Source organism: Nomascus leucogenys, chromosome 14 (genome assembly GCF_006542625.1).
Source record: "Nomascus leucogenys isolate Asia chromosome 14, Asia_NLE_v1, whole genome shotgun sequence".
Classification (NCBI taxonomy): domain Eukaryota; kingdom Metazoa; phylum Chordata; class Mammalia; order Primates; family Hylobatidae; genus Nomascus; species Nomascus leucogenys.
In genome coordinates this window covers 43,407,798-43,427,774 of record NC_044394.1, presented here as the reverse complement: position 1 = coordinate 43,427,774, position 19,977 = coordinate 43,407,798, and the positions used below count along the sequence as shown (strand labels likewise).

Sequence of the window (19,977 nt, the reverse complement as noted above, 5' to 3'; positions counted from 1 at the left end):
GCCCCAGCTTGCGGCCGGGAGCAGCGCCTAGCAGGCAGTTGGCAGTTCTAGCCCCCGGCCACGGCACTGCACGGCCCGACCCAGGTTACGGCAAGCGGGGGCCCTGCAGACAGCTCCCGATTGGGGGTGCTGTTGGGTGGGAAAGCGCAGGCCCTGGATGGAGGCCCGACCTGCGGCGCTCCAGCTCATCGCCCCGCCTCTTTGCGGCAGAGCTCAGGCCGGCGCAAACCGGTTCAGTCCTAGGACGGACGTCTCGCGCCGCCCAACCGCAGCACGCCCCCGCCTCCCCAGTCCTCTGGAAGAGACAGGGAACGTCTAGCCGCCAGGGTCCTGGGAGGCGGCTCTGTACCAGACGGACTGTACTGAGAGCCTATGACAATGGCCGAAGGTGCTGGGGGGTGCCCGGCGACCAATAAAGGAAGGGAAGTGGCGGGCCTTCGTTAGCTTCCCCCCCGACCACGCTTCCTCGGGCGCGGGTCTACCCAGAGCCTACGGGCGCGCGAGAGTGGGGGAAGGGCCTGGCGCGGGCTGGAGACTGCGCAGTGCGGTGCTGGCCGGGAGGGGGGGTGACGTAATCGCCGTCCGCGACCGCGGCGCCCCGCCCCGCGACGCCCTCCACGAACCGGGAGATCGCAGCGCAGGCGGTCCGCAGCAGCTGCAGCTCGGGGGCGGTGCCTGCCCCACAGCCTCCCCTCGGCGATCGCGCAGCCCCATCTTTGTCGGACCTCCGCGCTTTGTTCTCGGCGCCAGTGTCTTGGCCGGCCAGGCCCGCCTTCTAGCAGCCCCCACGCCGCGCTGGCGTCGTCCTCGCCTCCCTCGCCTCCGCCCCCCGCGCGCGGCCGGGCCTTGCCCGCCATGGTGTCCCGGCCAGAGCCCGAGGGCGAGGCCATGGACGCCGAGCTGGCGGTAGCGCCGCCGGGCTGCTCGCACCTGGGCAGCTTCAAGGTGGACAACTGGAAGCAGAACCTGCGGGCCATCTACCAGTGCTTCGTGTGGAGCGGCACGGCTGAGGCCCGCAAACGCAAGGTGCGCCCGGCAGCCCACCCCGGGGCGGGCTCGGGGCCTCCCGCCGCTCCTGAGGCCGGCCGGCGGAGGGGCCCTTTTCCTGCCCCCTTCCCTTCCCCCCTTGCCTTTCCCTGTCCTTCCTCTTCCTCTCTCCTTCTACCCTCTCTTCTCTTTACCCCTCCCCTCTCCTTTCCTTCCCCCCTCATCTTCCGCCTTTCAACTCCCTCCCTTCCCCCATATCCTCATCTTCCTATCCTTCCCATCTCCTCGCTTCCCCCATTCTTCCTTTCCCTCCCCCCTCTTCCCTCCCCCTCTTCCCTCCCCCCTCTTCCCTCCCCCTCTTCCCTCCCCCTTCCTCCTCTCCCCTCCCCCTCCTCTCTCTCCGCCCTCCCCTTCCCTTATCCTTCTTGGCCCGGGAGGGGCGAGTGCTTCCTGGCGGGGGGCGGTGTTCTCCGGCCCTGCTGCCAGGGGAGCCTGGGACTTCGGTGGGCGGTCCCGGGCGTTCCTGCCGGAGGTCCCTGAACTCTCCTGGTTCTGGAGGGTTCGGGGCTGGATGGGGGTGTAGAGAAAGAAATATTTCAAAAAAATGAGTAAAGGATGGGGGGGCTGTCGGGTTCTGGGCGTTGGTCTGCAGCGATCACCCGCCGCCAGGAGCGACCTTGGACGGGAGCTGGGGCGGGCAGGGGGCGGGTTGGGAGCCTCGCGGCTGCCTCGGGGCCCGCGAGGAACTGGAGGTCGAGGGCGGCAGGGGCTGGGGCCAGAGCGAGCTTGTGGGTGCGGAGCCGCAGCCCGGGTTTGCGTTGCGGCCGAGGAGTAGACTTGGAATCGCGCTGTGGGCTGTGGGAGGCCCTAACCAGGAGTGAGTCCCGGACCTCCGGTAGCCCAGTCTTGAGTCCCGCAGTTAGGCTTGCTAAGGATTTGGAAATCAAAACGTAACATGATTCTTCTATGTGAATAAACTTTATTTTTACAGTTTCACGCGCTTTTGTAGATTACAATCCGAGATTGGGAGTTGTGAGGGCAGTTTCCACCTTGAGTGGCATTTTTAAATTTATGGGAATACCAACAGGCCCGCTGAGATTGTAGGGTATGTTAAGCAGCAACTCAAAAAAATTTTTTTTTTTTTTCGAGACGAAGTCTCGCTCTTGTACCCCAGGCTGGAGTGCAGTGGCGCGTTTTCGGCTCACTACAACCTCCGCCTCCCGGGTTCAGGCGATTCTCCTGCCTCAGCCTCCCGAGTAGCTGAGATTACAGGCTCCTGCTACCATGCTCGGCTAATTTTTGTATTTTTAGTAGGGACGGGGTTTCACCATGTTGGCCAGAATGGTCTCGAACTCCTGATCTCAGGTGATCCACCCGCCTCTGCCTCCCAAAGTGTTGGGATTACAGGCATGAGCCACCGCGCCTGGCCTCAAAATTTTTTTTATCTGTAATGGTATCGGGCAGCGTTATGTCTAGATGAACTAAAATCAGAGATAAAACGTTTCAGGATCGGAGTTAGAGTCTTGCTAGTAGAATTGTATGTCTTTAAGAAAAGATGGCCTGGCTTGGCGCGGTGGCTGATGCCTGTAATCCCAGCACGTGGGGAGGCCGAGGCGGGCAGATCACGAGGTCAGGAGTTCGAGACCAGCCTGGCCAACACGGTGAAACCTAATCTCTACTAAAAAGACGAAAAATAGCCGGGTGTGATGGCGGGCGCCTGTAATCCCAGCTACTCGAGAGGCTGAGGCAGGAGAATCACTTCAACCCGGGAGGCGGAGGTTGCAGTGAGCAGTGATCGAGCCACTGTACTCCAGCCTGGGTGACAGAGCAAGACCCCGTCTGGAAAAAAAAAAGATGGCCTGGTTGAAGCCGGTCTTCTACAGGTGAATGTGCTGTTGACACTCTGGGTCAGTAGTGTCCAGATTGGGACGTGACGCGCCCAAGATTCGTTTCTACTTTGGATGAAGTGGGGATTGCACCACTCTTCCTCTCCCTCTTCTTTTTCCCTTCCATCCCTCCCTCTCCCTTTCTTCCCCCCTCTGGTGTTTTTTAACCAAGCTGAAGGAGTCAAGTTTAAACCATCATTAACTAACTTTGCCTAATTTCCTAAAGGAAAGAATTACTTTTTTTTTTTTTTGCGCTTCTTATGGCTCTGATTAATCTTTTAATTTCAGATGTCAGTTGCTTAGTTTCAAAACTGTTGAGCCACATGTATGTTATTCACCAGTTAGAAGTTGAACTGTAGTCGGGTAGTGAAAAATGTTTCTTTCAAAATTCAGGTGGGGGCTGCTGCAGTGCCATTTGGCAGTGTGCCAGCAAGGAGCCCTTAAGCCCTCCATGCTTTTTCCTCTGACTGGGGGGACTTAATTTACCTGTATCACTTCATGTGCGGTGTCCTGCATTTCTAGCACTCTCTAGTGGCCCAGTTAAGGAAGAGTTGGTTTGAGAAATAGTTTAACAAACCTGATGATTAACAGTTGGACAATCTGCATAGGATTCCCATCAGATCTGTAAGCTTAGGACATTTTGTTTTTTAAATTTTACTTTATTAAAAATTATTTTTTGTAGAGACAGAGTCTTGCTCTGTTACCCAGGCTGGAGTGCAGTGGTCTGATCAGTGATAACTGCAGCCTCAGACTCCTGGACTCCAGCCTCTCCTGAGTACCTGGGACTACGGGCGTGTGTCACCATGACCGGCTAATATTTGTAGAGACAGTGTCTCACTATATTGCACAGGCTGGTCTTGAACTCCTGGACTCAAGCCATCCTCCTGTCTCCCAGAGTGCTGGGATTACAGGCCAGAGCCACTGAGCCCAGCCATATTTTTGGTTTTAATGGTATGAACTTGACTGTAAAAGTGCTTTAAGCTGATGATTGTGCCGCTGTACTCCAGCCTGGGCAACAAAACCTATCTCAAAACAAACTTCAACTTGAATTATAATCCTTGTAAACAAACAAAGGTACTTTTTGAGATTGACATCTCAGGTACAGTTTAACTACAGAAATGAATCCCTGAATGAATAGGAATTACAAGTTTTGTTATCTAAGGACAGATGGGTTATGGATTTTGTACTCAAACTTTTGATTCTTCTTTTAATAGGCAGAAAATGACAAAAACATGACCAGGCTTGATAAATTTCTGTCCAAAAGAAGCTTGAATTGCAGTAAAACTCTGTTTTTTGAGATGGAGTTTTCACTCTTTTTGCCCAGGCTGGAGGGCAATGGCGTGATCTCGGCTCACCGCAGCCTCCCCCTCCAGGGTTTAAGTGATTCTCCCAAGTAGCTGGGATTACAGGCATGCGCCACCATGCCCGGCTAATTTTGTATTTTTCGTAGAGATGGGGTTTCTCTATGTTGGTCAGATTGGTCTCGAACTCCCGACCTCAGGTGATCTGCCCACCTTGGCCTCCCAAAGTGCTGGGATTACAGGCATGAGCCACCACGCTTGGCCTGAATTGCAGTAAAACTCTTGTATTGCTGACTATAAAAATATTTCTGCCGGGCGTGGTGGCTCAGCCCGTAATCCCAGCACTTTGGGAGGCTGAGGTGGGCGGATCACAAGGTCAGGAGATCGAGACCATCCTGGCTAACACGGTGAAACCCTGTCTTTACTAAAAATACACAAAATTAGCTGGGCATGGTGGCACACACCTGTAATCCCAGCTACTTGGGAGAATCAGTTAAACCCTGGAGGGGGAGGCTGCGGTGAGCCGAGATCGCACCATTGCCCTCCAGTCTGGGCAAAAAGAGCAAAAACTCCATCTCAAAAAACAGTTTTACTGCAATTCAAGCTGCTTTCGCGAGGCCGGGGCAGGAGAATTGCTTGAACCAGGGAGGCGGAGGTTGCAGTGAGCCGAGATCGCACCACTGCACTCCAGCCTGGGCGACAGAGCGAGACTGTCTCAAAAAAAAAAAAAAAAGAAAAAAACCATTTCCATGATTTAGGCCTGGCACGACCACAGTGGCGTCTCCTTTGTGTTTTTGGTGTGTGTTAAATATAACAAATTTCTTACCATTTCAGGGTTTGTCTGTAAAGATAGGAACTGGCAGGAAGTGATTATGATTTAACATTCTACATTATATTTTGAAATAGACACTTAGGAGAACAGGTAATGTTTTTAAAACCATTTCTCTCTTTGAATCTAAAATTTTATGGCACTGTGTCCTCAAAACACTTTTTAAAATTTTTTTATTTTTTATTTTTTATTTTTTGGAGACAGGGTCTGTCACTCAGGCTGGAGTGCAGTGGTATGATCATGGCTCACTGCAGCCTCGAGTTCCTGGGCTCCAGTGATCCTCCTGCCTCAGCCTCCCAAGTAGCTGGGACTACAGACATGCGCCACCACACCTGGCTAATTTTTGTATTTTTGGTAGCGATGAGTTTTGCCGTGTTGCCCAGGCTGGTCTTGAACTTCTGAGCTAAGTGATCCTCTCTCCTTGGCCTCCCAAAGTGCTGGCATTATAGGCATGAGCCATCTCTCCCAGCCATCCAACAATGCCTCAGTTCGTCTTTACTGGCTCAGCCAGGTGCTGGGATGGTGGTGAGCACATTGTAGAGAGCTCTCATTACTTGTTTTTATTTTAATAGTCTAGCTCATTTTCCTGATATGTGGTATTGTATTTATTTATTTATTAAAAAAAAAAAAAAAGACTGGGTCTCCCTATGTTGCCCACGCTGGTCTTGAACTCCTGGCCTTAGGAGATTCATCTTGGCCTCCCACAGTGCTGGGATGTTAATGTGCTATTTTAAAAGTATACTTTAAAACTTTGTTTCTTTGAGGAATTTACTTTTTACTTTATAGTGAACTGGATCTTTCAAATCATCACAACAAAACGTTACACCATTTATACTAAGTGGGGTCTAAGTAAAAGGTCTAAAATGTAAACATTTTTCTGTTTAAGGTTTTAATTTTGAGATCATTGTAGATTGACATACTGGTGTAAGAAAATAGAGTAATCCTGTGTATCTTTCCTCAGTCCCCTAAGGGTAACTTCTTGCAGAAATGGAGTACAATTGCCACCAGGATATTGACATTGATACAGTCTGTCTTTAATATAATCCACCATCTCATTCAGATTTCCCCGCTTTTACTTCTACTCATCTGTGTTTGTGTATTTAGTTCATGAACTACACTGCATACTTTATTCAGAACTCATTGGTTTTTATCTAATGTCCTTATTCTATCTCAGAATCCCACATTACTTTGAGTCTTCACGTCCTCTTGGGCTCTTCTAGACAGTGACAGTTTCTCAGGCTGTCCTGTTTGGTGACCTTGAGAGTTTTGAGGAGTCCCGGTCATGTGGTTTGTAGAATGTCCCTCAGTTTTGGTTTTCTGATGTTCTTCTCATGATTCAGCTGTGGTTATGAGTTTTGGGAAGGAAGACGACGGAGATGAAGTGCCCTTCTCATTCCCGTATATTAAGGATGATGCTGTCAAGATGTCTTGGGTTTCTGGGCTTGACTGAATGGCTGAGGTCATGTTTGCCATGTTTCTCCACTGCTGAGTGACTCTTTCCCTCCTTTATGTACCCTTTATTTTGGAAGGGCGTCACTCTGCATAGGTACTCTACCGGGGTGGGGAGTTCTGTTCCTCCTCCTTGAGGACGGAGTAGCTACTTAAATTATTTGGAACGTTTATGTATGGAAGATTTGCTGATCCTCACTCGTGTATTTATTCACTTGTGTATATCAACATGGATTTGTGGATATTGAATGTATGCTTTGGGTTATCATCCAGTGCTGTGTGGTTTGTTGTGTTGCTCCCATCATCTGGCTGTATCCACTGGAAGCTCTTTCAGCTGGCTCTGGTGTCCCTTTCACATAGCCACATTATTTTTTGTTTGTTGTTTTTGAGCACTTCCTTACTTTCTGGAACTATACGATGTTCTGGGATCATCTTATGTGTTTTCTGCCCCAGCCTTAGACTCCAGCATTTTCCAAGGATCCCTAGTTCCTTTTTTGGGAGAATGGAATTAGAAACCAAGATCTGGGCACTGGTGTGCTCATTATTACTGGGATATCCTGGCTTCTTGGCCCCCTCAAGGGATAGAGCTGGGAAACAGGTGTGTATATACAAATGTGTGCATATACACTTCTGTAATTATTTTGATATATATCCATCAGCATCCATATTAAGCTCTACATGAGTTCATGTTTGGATCTCCAACTCTAATCCATTTCTATAGGGATTATTCTAGCCTTCCTCTCCTGTTTATATGTAACTTCTCTGTCCAGCAGAGAAAATGCTGGCTCCCACTATCGACAGTCTATTTACTTACCTGTTCTGCTTTGGTATACATGAATAGAGGTTTCAGAATTGTTGTCCTGTACTCCCTTGGGAAATGACATGACCCCCTTAGAGTACAGTGCTCAGTTATAGTTCCTTTTGCTTTTAGTCTTACACTCTCTCCTCATTTCCAGATTACTTAGGTACTTCCCTCCTCACCCCTCTTGGCGGAGTTGTGTCCTATATGTGTAATACAATCGGTTTCTTCTGCCTCAGCCTGCATTCCATAGGGCCTCATCAATTATTTTTAAAATCGCATACATTAAGGTTTGCTCTTTGTGCTTTTTAAAGCTCAGTGGATTTTGACAGAGGCATCCACAACTACAGTACTGTACAGAACAGTTGCACTGCCCCAAGAAATCCCTGTGCTTCATCTGCTAACTCCACAACCACTGATCTCTTCTCCATCTCGGAGGTTTTTCCCTTTCCAGAATGTCATATCATTGGGTTCATACAGCCTGTAGCCTTTTCATACTGGCTTCTTTTGTCTAGCAATATCCATTGTATCCATTGAGTGGATTGAAAGTTCATTCCTTTTTTTGTTTTTTTTTTTTTTTTGAGACGGAGTTTTGCTCTGTAGCCCAGGCTGGAGTGCAGTGGTGCGATCTCGGCTCACTGCAAGCTCCACCTCCCAGGTTCATGCCATTCTCTTGCCTCAGCCTCCCGAGTAGCTGGGACTACAGGAGCCTGCCACCACGCCTGGCTAATTTTTTTGTATTTTTAGTAGAGAGTGGGTTTCACTGTGTTAGCCAGGATGGGCTCAATCTCCTGACCTTGTGATCTGCCTGCCTCAGCCTCCCAAAGTGCTGGGATTACAGGCGTGAGCCACCGCGCCCGGCCGAAAGTTCATTCCTTTTTATCTTTTAATGGTATTTATCATGTGGCTATACTGGTAAGTCGTTTAAGTTTCTTAATCTGTAGGTTCTCTCTTCATTCCTTTCTTACAGTTTTTTGCTTCTACTTTATCTGTTGAAAAACTTGGGCCTTTTGACTTGTTGACCTTCCTATAGCCTGGATTTTGCTGTTTGCATACTCAACAGTGCAAGTTCAAAGTGTTTTTTTTTTTTTTTGGTCCTATTTCTTACAAATTGGTAGCAGGGTCTCCTATCAAGGCTTTTCCTGTATTTAGCACACAGACTTGATCACCTCAGTATCAAGCGGCTGGAAGCTTAGATAGGAAGTAAACTCAGTCTTCAAGGATTAAAATTTCCATGTTACTATTTTCAGACTAAGGTTGACTGTGGGTAACTGTAACCACAGCAAGCGGAACTGTAGGTAAGGGAGGACTGCTGTGATATTTTATATTTCATACATAATTTCCTCCTGGTTTTGGTACTTGGGATACACTTTTTAGGCAGGCCTGGCAAGTAAGTCTCCTGACCTGTCCAAGGACATCACCGGCAACTGCTGGGTCCCAGCCTTGAAATGAGGTCAGTCTGAGGTCTTGCCTTTGCTGAATGAAATTACCTCTTCTGTAAATTGAAAGGTCTGGAGTCACTGTACCCTTAGATTGATTTTGGCTCCGAGATTGAGGGGCCTGAGTCTAGACGCTGAGGTTTTTGAGGTCGGAGAACTTAATTTGAGAAGATTATCTAATTTTGGCAAACCTTTAGCTTTTTAGTGCCATATTTTTTTTTCATATAAAGGATAGAATATTTAGGCTGGGCACGGTGGCTCATGCCTGTAATCCCAGCACTTTGGGAGGCTGAGGTGGGCGGATCACTTGAGGTCAGTAGTCGAAGACCATCCTGGCCAACATGGTGAAACCTCGTCTCTACTAAAATAGAAAAAATTAGCCGAGCATGGTGGCACGCGCCTGTAGTCCCTGATACTCGGGAGGCTGAGGCAGGGGAATCACTTGAACCCGGGGCAGGGGAATCACTTGAACCCAGGAGGCAGAGGTTGCAGTTAGCCGAGATTACGCCACTGCACCCCAGCCTGGTGACAGAGCAAGACTCCATTTCAAAAAAAAAAAAAAAAATTATACCTGTCCCTTCACTTATGTCAGTGTTTGAGTCTTTGAAAAAGTCACCGAAGAGAATGCACAAGAGTTAAACTTACCTTCTTAAGATGCTTAGGTTTTAGACCAGTAGGAAGTCATGGGTAATGTGTGAAAAGTGCACTGGCTCTTAAGGTGGGGTGTCATGTTTGCACACTTTTAAAAGCTGGACTCAAAATTCAGTGTACTGTTGAGTCATCCCATAGGGTAAGTCTGGTTGACTGCAAGGGCTCTGCCCCTCTTGCTCCTCCGCATCCTTCTTGGGGTGGGAGGTAGTGTGAGTAAGGAGATAAGAGAACAGGATATTTAGAGGAATATTCTTAATATTGGGACCGAATTTAATGAATTTGGCAGGGTGTTTCTGCGCTGCATAAGATCAACAACGATTAAATAATTGATCCCTCTTCTAATTCCTGTCACATATAAATCCTAGTTATGTTTCAGGATTTACTTGCAGTCTACTGAATCTACTTGAATTAATTTATAGGAGAAAGGGATTTAATTCAGAAATCATTGCAAGGGCTATGGAGTAGTAGATTCTAGGTTGAATTTCTAGGAAAACCCTCCAGCCTGGGGAATCCTGCCTCTGCAGGAGCCACCACACCAGGAAGTGGTGTGCTGGGCTGCTTAAACAGTGCCACCCCTCCAGGGTCCATGTCAGCCTGTGGATGCCCCCACTGGGCCTCTCAGCTTACTCACCAACCCCATCGTCTGCAAATGTGTCCCAAGATATGTTTGGAACATGAGCTGCAAGGGTTCCTGGGGAATGCATTTACAACATTTTGGTTTTTTTTTTTTTTTTTTTTTGAGACAGGGTCTGGTTCTGTTGCTCAGGCTAGAGGGCAGTGATCTTGGCTCACTGCAGCCTTCACCTCCTGGGCTCAAACCATCCTGAGTAACTGAGACTACAGGTGTGTGCCACCATGCCCAGCTAATTTTTGCATTTTTTGTAGAGATGAGGTTTCACCATTTGGCCCAGGCTGGTCTTGAACTCCTGGCCTCAAGCTGTCCTCCCACCTTGGCCTCCCAAAGTGCTGCATTCCTGGCGTGAGCCAACATGCCTGGCTGTGTTTTCTACTTTACAGTGCTGTGTAAGGAGATAGAATAAAAATGAATGTGAACCCCATGTGAGTGACCTGGGCCTGCTGTAACAAACCACCACAAACCAGGTAACTTAGAACAATAGAAATTTCATTTCAAATTCTGAGACTGGACGTCCAAAATAAAGTGTTTGCAGGGTAGCCACTCCAGAGGCTATTCCTGGCCTCCTCCAGACACTGGAAGACATGTGCTACCTTACTCCTGTGTCTGCCACTGTTACATTTAAATCTGATACAGTGTTATCAGTGGACGTGCTGTTCTACAGTGTAGATTGGGGAAAAATAATAATACAGTGTTGGCATTGTTTTTTTTTTTTTTTTTTTTGAGATGGAGTCTCGCTCTGTTGCCCAGGTTGGAGTGCAGTGGCGCGATCTCGGCTCGCTGCAAGCTCCGCCTCCCGGGTTCACGCCATTCTCCTGCCTCAGCCTCTCCGAGTAGCTGGGACTACAGGCGCCCGCCACTACGCCCGGCTAATTTTTTTGTATTTTTAGTAGAGACGGGATTTCACCGTGGTCTTGATCTCCTGACCTCGTGATCCGCCCACCTCGGCCTCCCAAAGTGCTGGGATTACAAGCTTGAGCCACTGCGCCCGGCCCAGGCATTGTTTAACAACAGGATGCATTCTGAGAAATGCATTGTTAGGCGATTTTGTCTTTGTGCGAGCATCATAGAGTGACTTAACACAAAGCTAGATGATACAGCCTACTGCACACCCAAGCTGTGTGATGGAGCCTGTTGCTCCTAGGCAGGAAACCTGTACAGCATGTACTGTACTGAACACTGTAGGCAGTTGAAACACGATTGTAAGCTTTTGTGTATCTATAGGTAAACATAGAGAAGGTTACAGTAAAAATACGATACTATAATCTTCCGGGACCGCCATTGTACATGCAGCCTGTCATTCACTGAAACATTGCTGTGTGGTGCGTGACTATACCAGACATAAGACTGAGGTTTTATCAATATGTCAGAGACAGCTGTTTTCTGTATTTAGCGCCGGTTGTCTTGTTGGTTGGCTGCTTGAATAATGTTGGAGAAGCTATCTCTTAGCTGTGTTGGCTCCATAAGGCCTGTAAAATGTGTCTTCCCTGGTGATTGGTAAACCCGTGCAGGGGAGCATCCTAGGTTGTGTAGTAGAGAGAGACTATAATGGAGTGTGTAGCACAGTCCTAGGTTGTGTAGTAGAGAGAGACTATAATGGAGTGTGTAGCACAGCAGGAGCTTGTTGTGTTTAGTTGTTTTGTTCAGTATTATGTTTCTGAGATTCATCCACGCTGCTGAGTATATCATAAGTTCCTTTTCATTGCTGTGTACTTCACTGAATTAACTGTAGTATAATTTATTCTTTTTACTAGTCATGAACATTTTTATTTTCAGCGCTAGGGTGTTGCAAGTAATAATGCTACAAAAGTCCTTGTACGTGTTTTGGTTGCATATAAACCTATGAATTGAATGGTTAGGCTGTAGGGTACATATGTTCAATTTAATAGTTGTCTTCTATCCATTTATTTGGAAAATAAGAAAGCTACAACAAATAGCAAGAATGCTAAAATGAATATTGTATACATTTATATGGATTAATCAATTGTTAGCTTCTTGCTAACTGGTTTTATGTCTGTACCTTTTTCTGAATCATCTGAGGGCTGATTGTAGACATGATAGTTTACCTGCTAAGAACTGAGACAGTCTACTACATAAGCACAATACAGTTATCACACTCAGAGTTTAAATTTTCAAATAGTACTATCTAACATATATTGTCCAACTGTAAATACCTGAATTGTTCCAATAATATCCTTTATGCCTTTAAAAATTGGCATATAGGATTCAATCCAAGATCATGGATTGCATTTTATTTCATGTGTCTTTAGATTTGGTTCATCTAGAAATTCCTAGCCTATTTTTCTTTCATTACATTAATGTTTTTGAAGAGCTCAGGTCAGTCATTTTGCAGAAGTCCTTCAATTTGTACATACCTCCCTACTTCTCAGGAGCAGGTTCCAGATGGGTCGTGTTGGTCTGCGCACGCCACAGGCGCTGCCATGTTGTCCTCTGCACTTGCCTGCTCCGTGGTAGGGATAAGTTTGGTTAGGGTGGCGTTGGCCGGAGTTCTCGTTGTAGAGGTAATCTTTTCCCGTTTAATTGACTGAAGTAGTCTCTAGAGTGATACTCTGAAACTGTAAATATCTATTGGCTCAATACACAAGTACACATGTGTGCATGCATACATACATACATACATACACAAGCGACCTGAGTTCCACCTGTGTGGGTTCAACCAACCACAAATCAAAGATAATTGGGGGGAAAAAGGGATAGGTGCATCAGTACTGAACATGTACAGACTTTTTCTCATGTCATTATTCCTGAAACGATATACTATAACCACTGTTTGCATAGCATCTACTTTGTATTAGGTATTGTAAGTAATCTAGAGATGATTGAAAGTTTATGGGAGGATGTGCATAGGTTATTTGCAAGTACATTTTGTATCAGGGACTTGAATATCCATGGAGTTTGGTACCTGAGGGGATCCTGGAATCAATTCCTAGATACCGAGGGACAATTGTATATGTAATTTAATATATTTTTTTAATCCAGGTGAAATTCACATAATAACAACCGTTTTAGAGGAATCATTCAGCAACCTTTCGTGGTTTACACTGCTGTGCAGTCACTGCCTTACCTCTATCAAATTTGAAAATGTTTTCATCTGTTCCTTGTTCTCCCTGTCCCCAGCCCCTGGCAACGTCCCATCTGAGTTGTGTTGGTGGATGTACCTATCCTGAGTATTTCATATAAATAGACTCATAGGATACGTGATCCTTTGTTTCTGGCTTCCTTCACTTAGCATGATATTTTCAAGGCTAGTCTGCATTGTAGCATGTGTCAGTGCTTTACTCCTTTCTGTGGTGGAGTAATTAATATTCCATTGTGTATATGCTACAGTTTGTTCGTCCACTCATCTGTTGATGAATATATGGAGATTTTCTACTATTTTGACAGTTGTGAGTGACACAATATTTTTTTACCCAGTGGTTCTAGCATCTACTGATGATTCTTGCCTGAATCAGTTATTACTATGATAAGCATAAAATGAAGATCTTGTATTTTTGTCTTTTTACGATATTTATTAGATGGAATTCTCCTGCAAAGAAGACTTTGTGTTTGTATACTATTAATTTCTTTTTTAAAAAATCGGATGGGTACATAGTAGGTGTATATGTTTCTCAGTCTGGACTTAGGGATTCTTTTAAAACTCAGTATAAATAATTCCTCTTATTCATTTCTGTGCTCGAATTGTGCAAATATTGCCAGTGGCAGCTGTCCCTGTTCACACGTCTCATTAGTATTGTGAGTCAATGGCGCTCCTGGGTGGTTGGGGGTGTAAGGGTTGTTTAGCACTGTGCTCATCATTGCCGTGATTAACATTTCAGGTTTGTGAGGTCTGTTTCTTCGTAATGCCCTGCTCCTTTTTCTTTCTTCTGTACATTGCTTTGATTCATATCTCCCTCCCTTTTTCTTTCTTTTTTTTTTTTTTTTTTTGAGACGGAGTCTCGCTCTGTCGCACAGGCTGGAGTGCAGTGGCGTGATCTCGGCTCACTGGAAGCTCCACCTCCCGGGTTCACGCCATTCTCCTGCCTCAGCCTCTCCGAGTAGCTGGGACTACAGGCGCCCGCCACCACGCCCGGCTAATTTTTTTGTATTTTTAGTAGAAACGGGGTTTCACCGTGGTCTCGATCTCCTGACCTCGTGATCCACCCGCCTCGGCCTCCCAAAGTGCTGGGATTACAAGCTTGAGCCACCGCGCCCGGCCTCCCTCCCTTTTTCTTATTGCTTCTAAATTTGCTGTGGTCCTGGAACCTGGATTCGCAAACCTGAAATGACGTCCAGGTTCAGGGTGACTAGGTGTGAGTTGCTGGCCTGCAGTGGGGATGGGAGCTGGGCTTGGGGTGCCCATCAGGATCAGGAGGAGGAGGTGGGGGAACATCCCCGTAGCTTACAGCGTTTTGGCAGTTGAAGTTGTGGGCTGAGTTTTCCTATGGGGAGCTAGTTTTCAACTGAATGAAGTCCTGTTTCAGGGAATTGAAAGGATTAAACTGATTCTCTAGAGTGGTAAGCCTTGGAGATGGAATTCCCTGTCCTTTCCTCCAGTAGCTGTCTTGGGGGATGCTTTACTTGACTGTTTCCTCTGAGCACCCCTGTCCTATCACACAGCGCTCACTCCTCCTCTTCTCTGAATTTCAGGCCAAGTCCTGTATCTGCCATGTCTGTGGTGTCCACCTCAACAGGCTGCATTCCTGCCTCTACTGTGTCTTCTTCGGCTGTTTCACAAAGAAGCATATTCACGAGCATGCGAAGTCGAAGCGGCACAACCTGGGTGAGGCGAGCTTCTGGGATGGGGGGATAGTTGTGGCCCCCAAATTGCTACTCTTTGATTTTTTGATTTGCAGTTCCACTCTTCCAAAAGTCCACTTTGTCGTTTGTTTCAAGTAATGTGTGCCCCTCACTGGTGACACTTGGCAAGGGAAGTGAAAGGGACAAGCCGAGCTCAGCTGAATCGCGCCCTCAGTTTGCCTTAGCATCGGACGGTTCTGAGTGAATGGCCTGCTGTCTTATGTCCAGCTGACTTCCTATGAAAAGTTACACTGTCCCTGCTAATGAAACATCAGACCCTTTGAAACACATAGTTAGGAATCGCCTTAGGCAAACATTTATAAAGAAAGAGCTCCATGCAATATGAGGTCACTGAGGTTGGCGTGGGGTTGGGTGTGCATAGGTGATTTTATGGCCTTCAGCAATGGGTTTCATTGTTTCCAGTCACACAGTTGTTGAAAAGGCTCCCTTAGCACTGTGTGTGGCCTCAAGATTAATTTACCTTTCACAGCCTTACAAAATCAGACTCATTCTACATTCTCGAAGTTACATAAAACTCAGTTTTGCTTTTGGCTTTTTCTTTTTTTTTGAGATGGAGTCTCGCGCTGTCACCCAGGGTGGAGTGCGGTGGTGTGATCTTGGCTCACTGCAACCTCTGCCTCCTGGATTCAAGCAATTCTCCTGCCTCAGCCTCCTGTGTAACAGATTACAGGTGCCTGCTACCACGCCCGGCTAATTTTTGTATTTTTTTTTTTTTTTTTTTTTTGAGACGGAGTCTCTCTCTGTCACCCAGGCTGGGGTGCAGTGGCGCGATCTCGGCTTACAGCAAGCTCTGCCTCCCGGGTTCACGCCATTCTCCTGCCTCAGCCTCTCCGAGTAGCTGGGACTACAGGCGCCTGCCACTACGCCCGGCTAATTTTTTTGTATTTTTAGTAGAAACGGGGTTTCACCGTGGTCTCGATCTCCTGACCTCGTGATCCGCCCGCCTCGGCCTCCCAAAGTGCTGGGATTAGAAGCGTGAGCCACCGCGCCCGGCTAATTTTTGTATTTTTAGTAGAGATGGGGTTTCACTATGTTGGCCATATTGGTCTCAAAACTCATGACCTCACATGATCCTCCTGCCTTGGCCTCCCAAAGTGCTGGGATTACAGGCATGAGCCACCGCACCCGGCCCTGTTAACCATTTTGAAGTCTACAACTTGGTGACATTTAGCACATTTACAATGTTGTGTGTCCTCCACCTCTCTAGTTCAAAACTTTTTTGCACCGCAGAGCAATGCGCTGTTAACTGATGACTGCCTGTTGCTCTCTCTCCTGTCCCTTGGTGACTCGAATCTACTTTCTGTCTCTGTGGGTTCTCCTTTCCTGGATATTTCATATGTGTGGAATCATACAACATGTGGCCCTTCGTGTCTGGCTTCTTTCTGCAAGCAGGCATTTGTGATTCATCTGAGTTGCATCATGGATTAGTATTTTCATTCCTTTGTATGGCTCAGTCATGTTCCATTGTGTATGTAGACCACATTCTTCATCCTTTCATCTGCTGATGGACGTTTGGGTTGTTCCCACCGTCTTGGCGCTTAAGAATAGTGCCACTGTGGACATCATGTGTAATTCTAGGGGGACATGTTTTCATTTCTCTTGGATGTATACCTAGAAGTGAGCTGGCAGGGTCATCAGGTCAGTCTGCTTAACTTATGTGAAACACCATCTTTTTTTTGTGGCTGCACCATTTTAATTCTCACCAGTGATGGACAAGCTTTCCAGTTTGTTCACATCCTTGCCAACACCTCTTTTATTTTTTAATACCCATCATAGTGAGTGTGAAGTGGTATCTCATTGTGGCTTTGATTTTCATTTTCTTAGTGACCAGTGATGCTGAACATTTGTTCATGTGCTTGTTGGGCCATTTGTATATGTTTGGAGAAATATCAGTTCACGTCCATTGCTTTTTAAAAATTGGGTTGTTTGGTTTTTGTTGTTCGTTATATGTACACATGCACAGTATACAGTGTGTGCGTGTGTTGGGGGTGTGTGTATTCTGGATACTGGACTCTGAGCAGACGTATGATTTGCAAATGTTTTCTCCCATTTTGTAGGTTCTTTTTAGTTTCTTGATAGTGTCCTTTGAAGCACAGGATCAGATGTTTTTAATTCTGATGAAGTCTAGTTTCTTTTTTCTTTTCAAGACACTATCTCCCTCTGTCACCCACGCTGGAGTGCAGTGGCATAATCACAGCTCACTACAGCCTCAACCTCAGAAGCTGAAGTGATCCTCCCAACCTCAGCCTCCTCAGTGACTGGGACCATAGGTACATGCCACCACACTTGGCTGATTTTTTGTATTTTGTGTAGAGATGGGATTTCACCATGTTTCCAAGGCTTATCTTGAACTCTGGGCTCAAGTGATCCTCCCATCTCTGCCTCCCACAGTGCTGGGATTCCAGGTGTGAGCCGCTGCCGCCCAGCCTAGTTTTATTTTTTCTTTTGTTGCTGATGGTTTTGGTGTCAGATCTAAGAATCCCTTACCAAATTCGAGGTCATGAAGACTTGTCCTTATGTTTTCTTCTACAAGTTTTATACTTTTGGTTCTCATATTTAGGTCTGTGATCCATTCGAGTTAATTTTTGTATACAGTATGAGGTAAGGATTTGTAGGTGAATATTCAGTTGTCCCAGCAGCATTTGTTAAAGAGATACTCTATCCCTTCAAATGGTCCTGATGCCTTGTGGATGTCAGTTGGTTTTATGCAGTGGGAGTGTTGCAGTGTGAAGGTGTCTTAAAGAAGGCCTAAATCTAGAAGGATTTACATAGGCACTGGAATGGTGATCCATCTTCCCAGGCTAGAGTTTTTGTTGTCAGCTACACGTGTGGGCTGTTTTTCACGGGATGTCTCAGCCTTACGGTAAATTCTCTTTTTTTTTTTGAGACAGAGTTTCGCTCTGTCGCCCAGGCTGGAGTGCAGTGGTGCAATCTCAGCTCACTGCAAGCTCCGCCTCCCGGGTTCACGCCATTCTCCTGCCTCAGCCTCCCGAGTAGCTGGGACTACAGGCGCCCGCCACCATGCCCGGCTAATTTTTTTGTATTTTTAGTAGAGACGAGGTTTCACTGTGGTCTCGATCTCCTGACCTCATGATCCGCCCGCCTCGGCCTCCCAAAGTGCTGGGATTACAGGCGTGAGCCACCGCACCCGGCCATCTTACTGTAAATTCTCATCACCCTTATTGGAAACTTGTCTCTGTCAGGATTTCTCTGTGACATCCATGTGCTGGGGCTGTACTGCTGATGAACAGGAAGTGGCAAAGGGTTGATGGCTGAGCTCTGCAACAGCTCCCACCAGGATTTTAACATCGTTGTTGGCATTTTGTGAATTTTTTGAGTAGGGCAGAAGGTAGCCCTGGGAATCTTAAACTGCTATTTTGAGTTTCAACAGATCTGCTTTGGAAGACTTCAAAGATCTACCACAATCTAAGTCATAGTAGCTTAAGACATGAAATAGAATAAAACTGATGTTCCAAGACTTCCCTGTTTATCCGGGGATACACTTAAGTTATATACTAACCTAATCATCACACAGCTCTGGGAAGCGCTAGTACTGTTGCTATCAGCATCTTACTGCAGGGGAAACTGAGGCTCAGAGGCGTGGAGTAATTGATGAAAGGTGCACAGTTGGCAGGTAGCAGAGTGAGGGCTGGTGCCAGTTACTCTCAATCCATGCTCTTTCCTCTGTGCTTCGTTGCCTCCCAGGTGTCTGACATCGCGTGGATTTAAGCCCCACTCTCCCAATTCTTTTTTTTTTTTTTTTTTTGAGACAGTCTGGCAGTCTCGCACAGGCTGGAGTGCAGTGGTGCAATCTTGGCTGACTGCAGCCTCTGCCTTCCGGGCTCAAGCCATCCTTCCACCTAAGCCTCTTGAGTAGCTGGGACCGTAGACACGCACCACCACACCCGGCTAATTTTCATAGAGATGGGGGTTCACCATGTTGCCTAGGCTGGTCCTAGAACTCCTGAGCTCAAGTGATCCACTCACCTCAGCTTCCCAAAGTGCTGGGATTACAGGTGTGAGCCACCATGCCGGGTTTCTCTTCCAGTTTTTTAAAAAATATTTTAACTTTTATTTTAGTTTCAACGGTACATGTGCAGGTTTGTTATATAAACCTATGATTCAGGGGTTTGGTATACAGTTTATTCCCTCACCTGGGTATGTACTGTAGTACCTGACAATTTTTTTTGTTTGTTTTTCCTGATCCTCTCCCTTCTCCCACTCTCCACCCTCAAGTAGGCCCCAGTGTCTGTTGTTCTCCTCATGTGTCCATGTGTTCTAATCGTTTAGCTCCCACTTATAAGTGAGAACATGTGGTATTTGGTTTTTCTGTTCCTATGTTAGTTTTCTAAGGATAATGGCCTCCAGCTCCATCCATGTTCCTGCAAACGACATGATCTCATTTCATTTTATGTGTACATGGTATCCCATGGTATATATGTACATTTTCTTAATCCAGTCCACCATTGGTGAGCATTTAGGTTGATCTCATGTCTTTGCTATTGTGAATAATGCTGCGATGAACCAACACGCATGCATGTGTCTTTAGAGCCATTTACCTTCTTTTGGGTAGGTAATCCTGGGTTTTTTTTTTTTTTTTTTTTTTTTTTTGAGACGGAGTCTTGCTGTGTTGTCCAGGCTGGAGTGCAGTGATGGGATCTCAGGTCATTGCAAGCCCCACCTGCCAGGTTCACGCCATTCTCCTGCTTCAACCTGCTGAGTAGCTGGGACTACAGGTGCCTGCCACCATGCCCGGCTAATTTTTTTGTACTTTTAGTAGAAACGGGGTTTCACCGTGTTAACCAGGATGGTCTCAATCTCCTGACATCGTGATCCGCCCGCCTCAGCCTCCCAAAGTGCTGGGATTACAGGCGTGAGCCACCACACCTGGTCAACCCCGGTTGTTTATAAATTGTTGAATGGAGAGAGTACCTTTTTTCAGGCACTCAGAGGACTTTATCTTACTTACTTTTATGATAAAATAATTAAGAGCCCAAGCTATTAGTCCTATTTTATTTTATTTGTTTTTGACATTTTTACAAATTATTATTTTTAACAAAGAAAGCAAAAGTGGATCTTATTTCCATAAAATAAAGGTTTATGTTGACAATTAAAAACTGGACATGCACACAATTAGAAAGATCAAACGACACGAAAATGTATACTTCTCCCCAAAGGAAACGA

The 19,977-nt window shown here is 46.5% G+C and overlaps 1 protein-coding gene across 1 annotated transcript in view; it reads left to right on the top strand.

Moving 5' to 3' along the window:
* Positions 1–590: 590 nt before the first annotated feature.
* USP22 (ubiquitin specific peptidase 22) overlaps positions 591–19,977 on the top strand; it is a 42,540-nt gene continuing 23,153 nt past the window's right edge. Inside the window, exons 1-2 of the mRNA XM_030827417.1 lie at positions 591–1,026; positions 14,623–14,755. Coding sequence (XP_030683277.1) covers positions 856–1,026; positions 14,623–14,755 — 304 coding nt within the window. The 5' untranslated portion in view covers positions 591–855. The remainder of the gene's footprint in view (positions 1,027–14,622; positions 14,756–19,977) is intronic.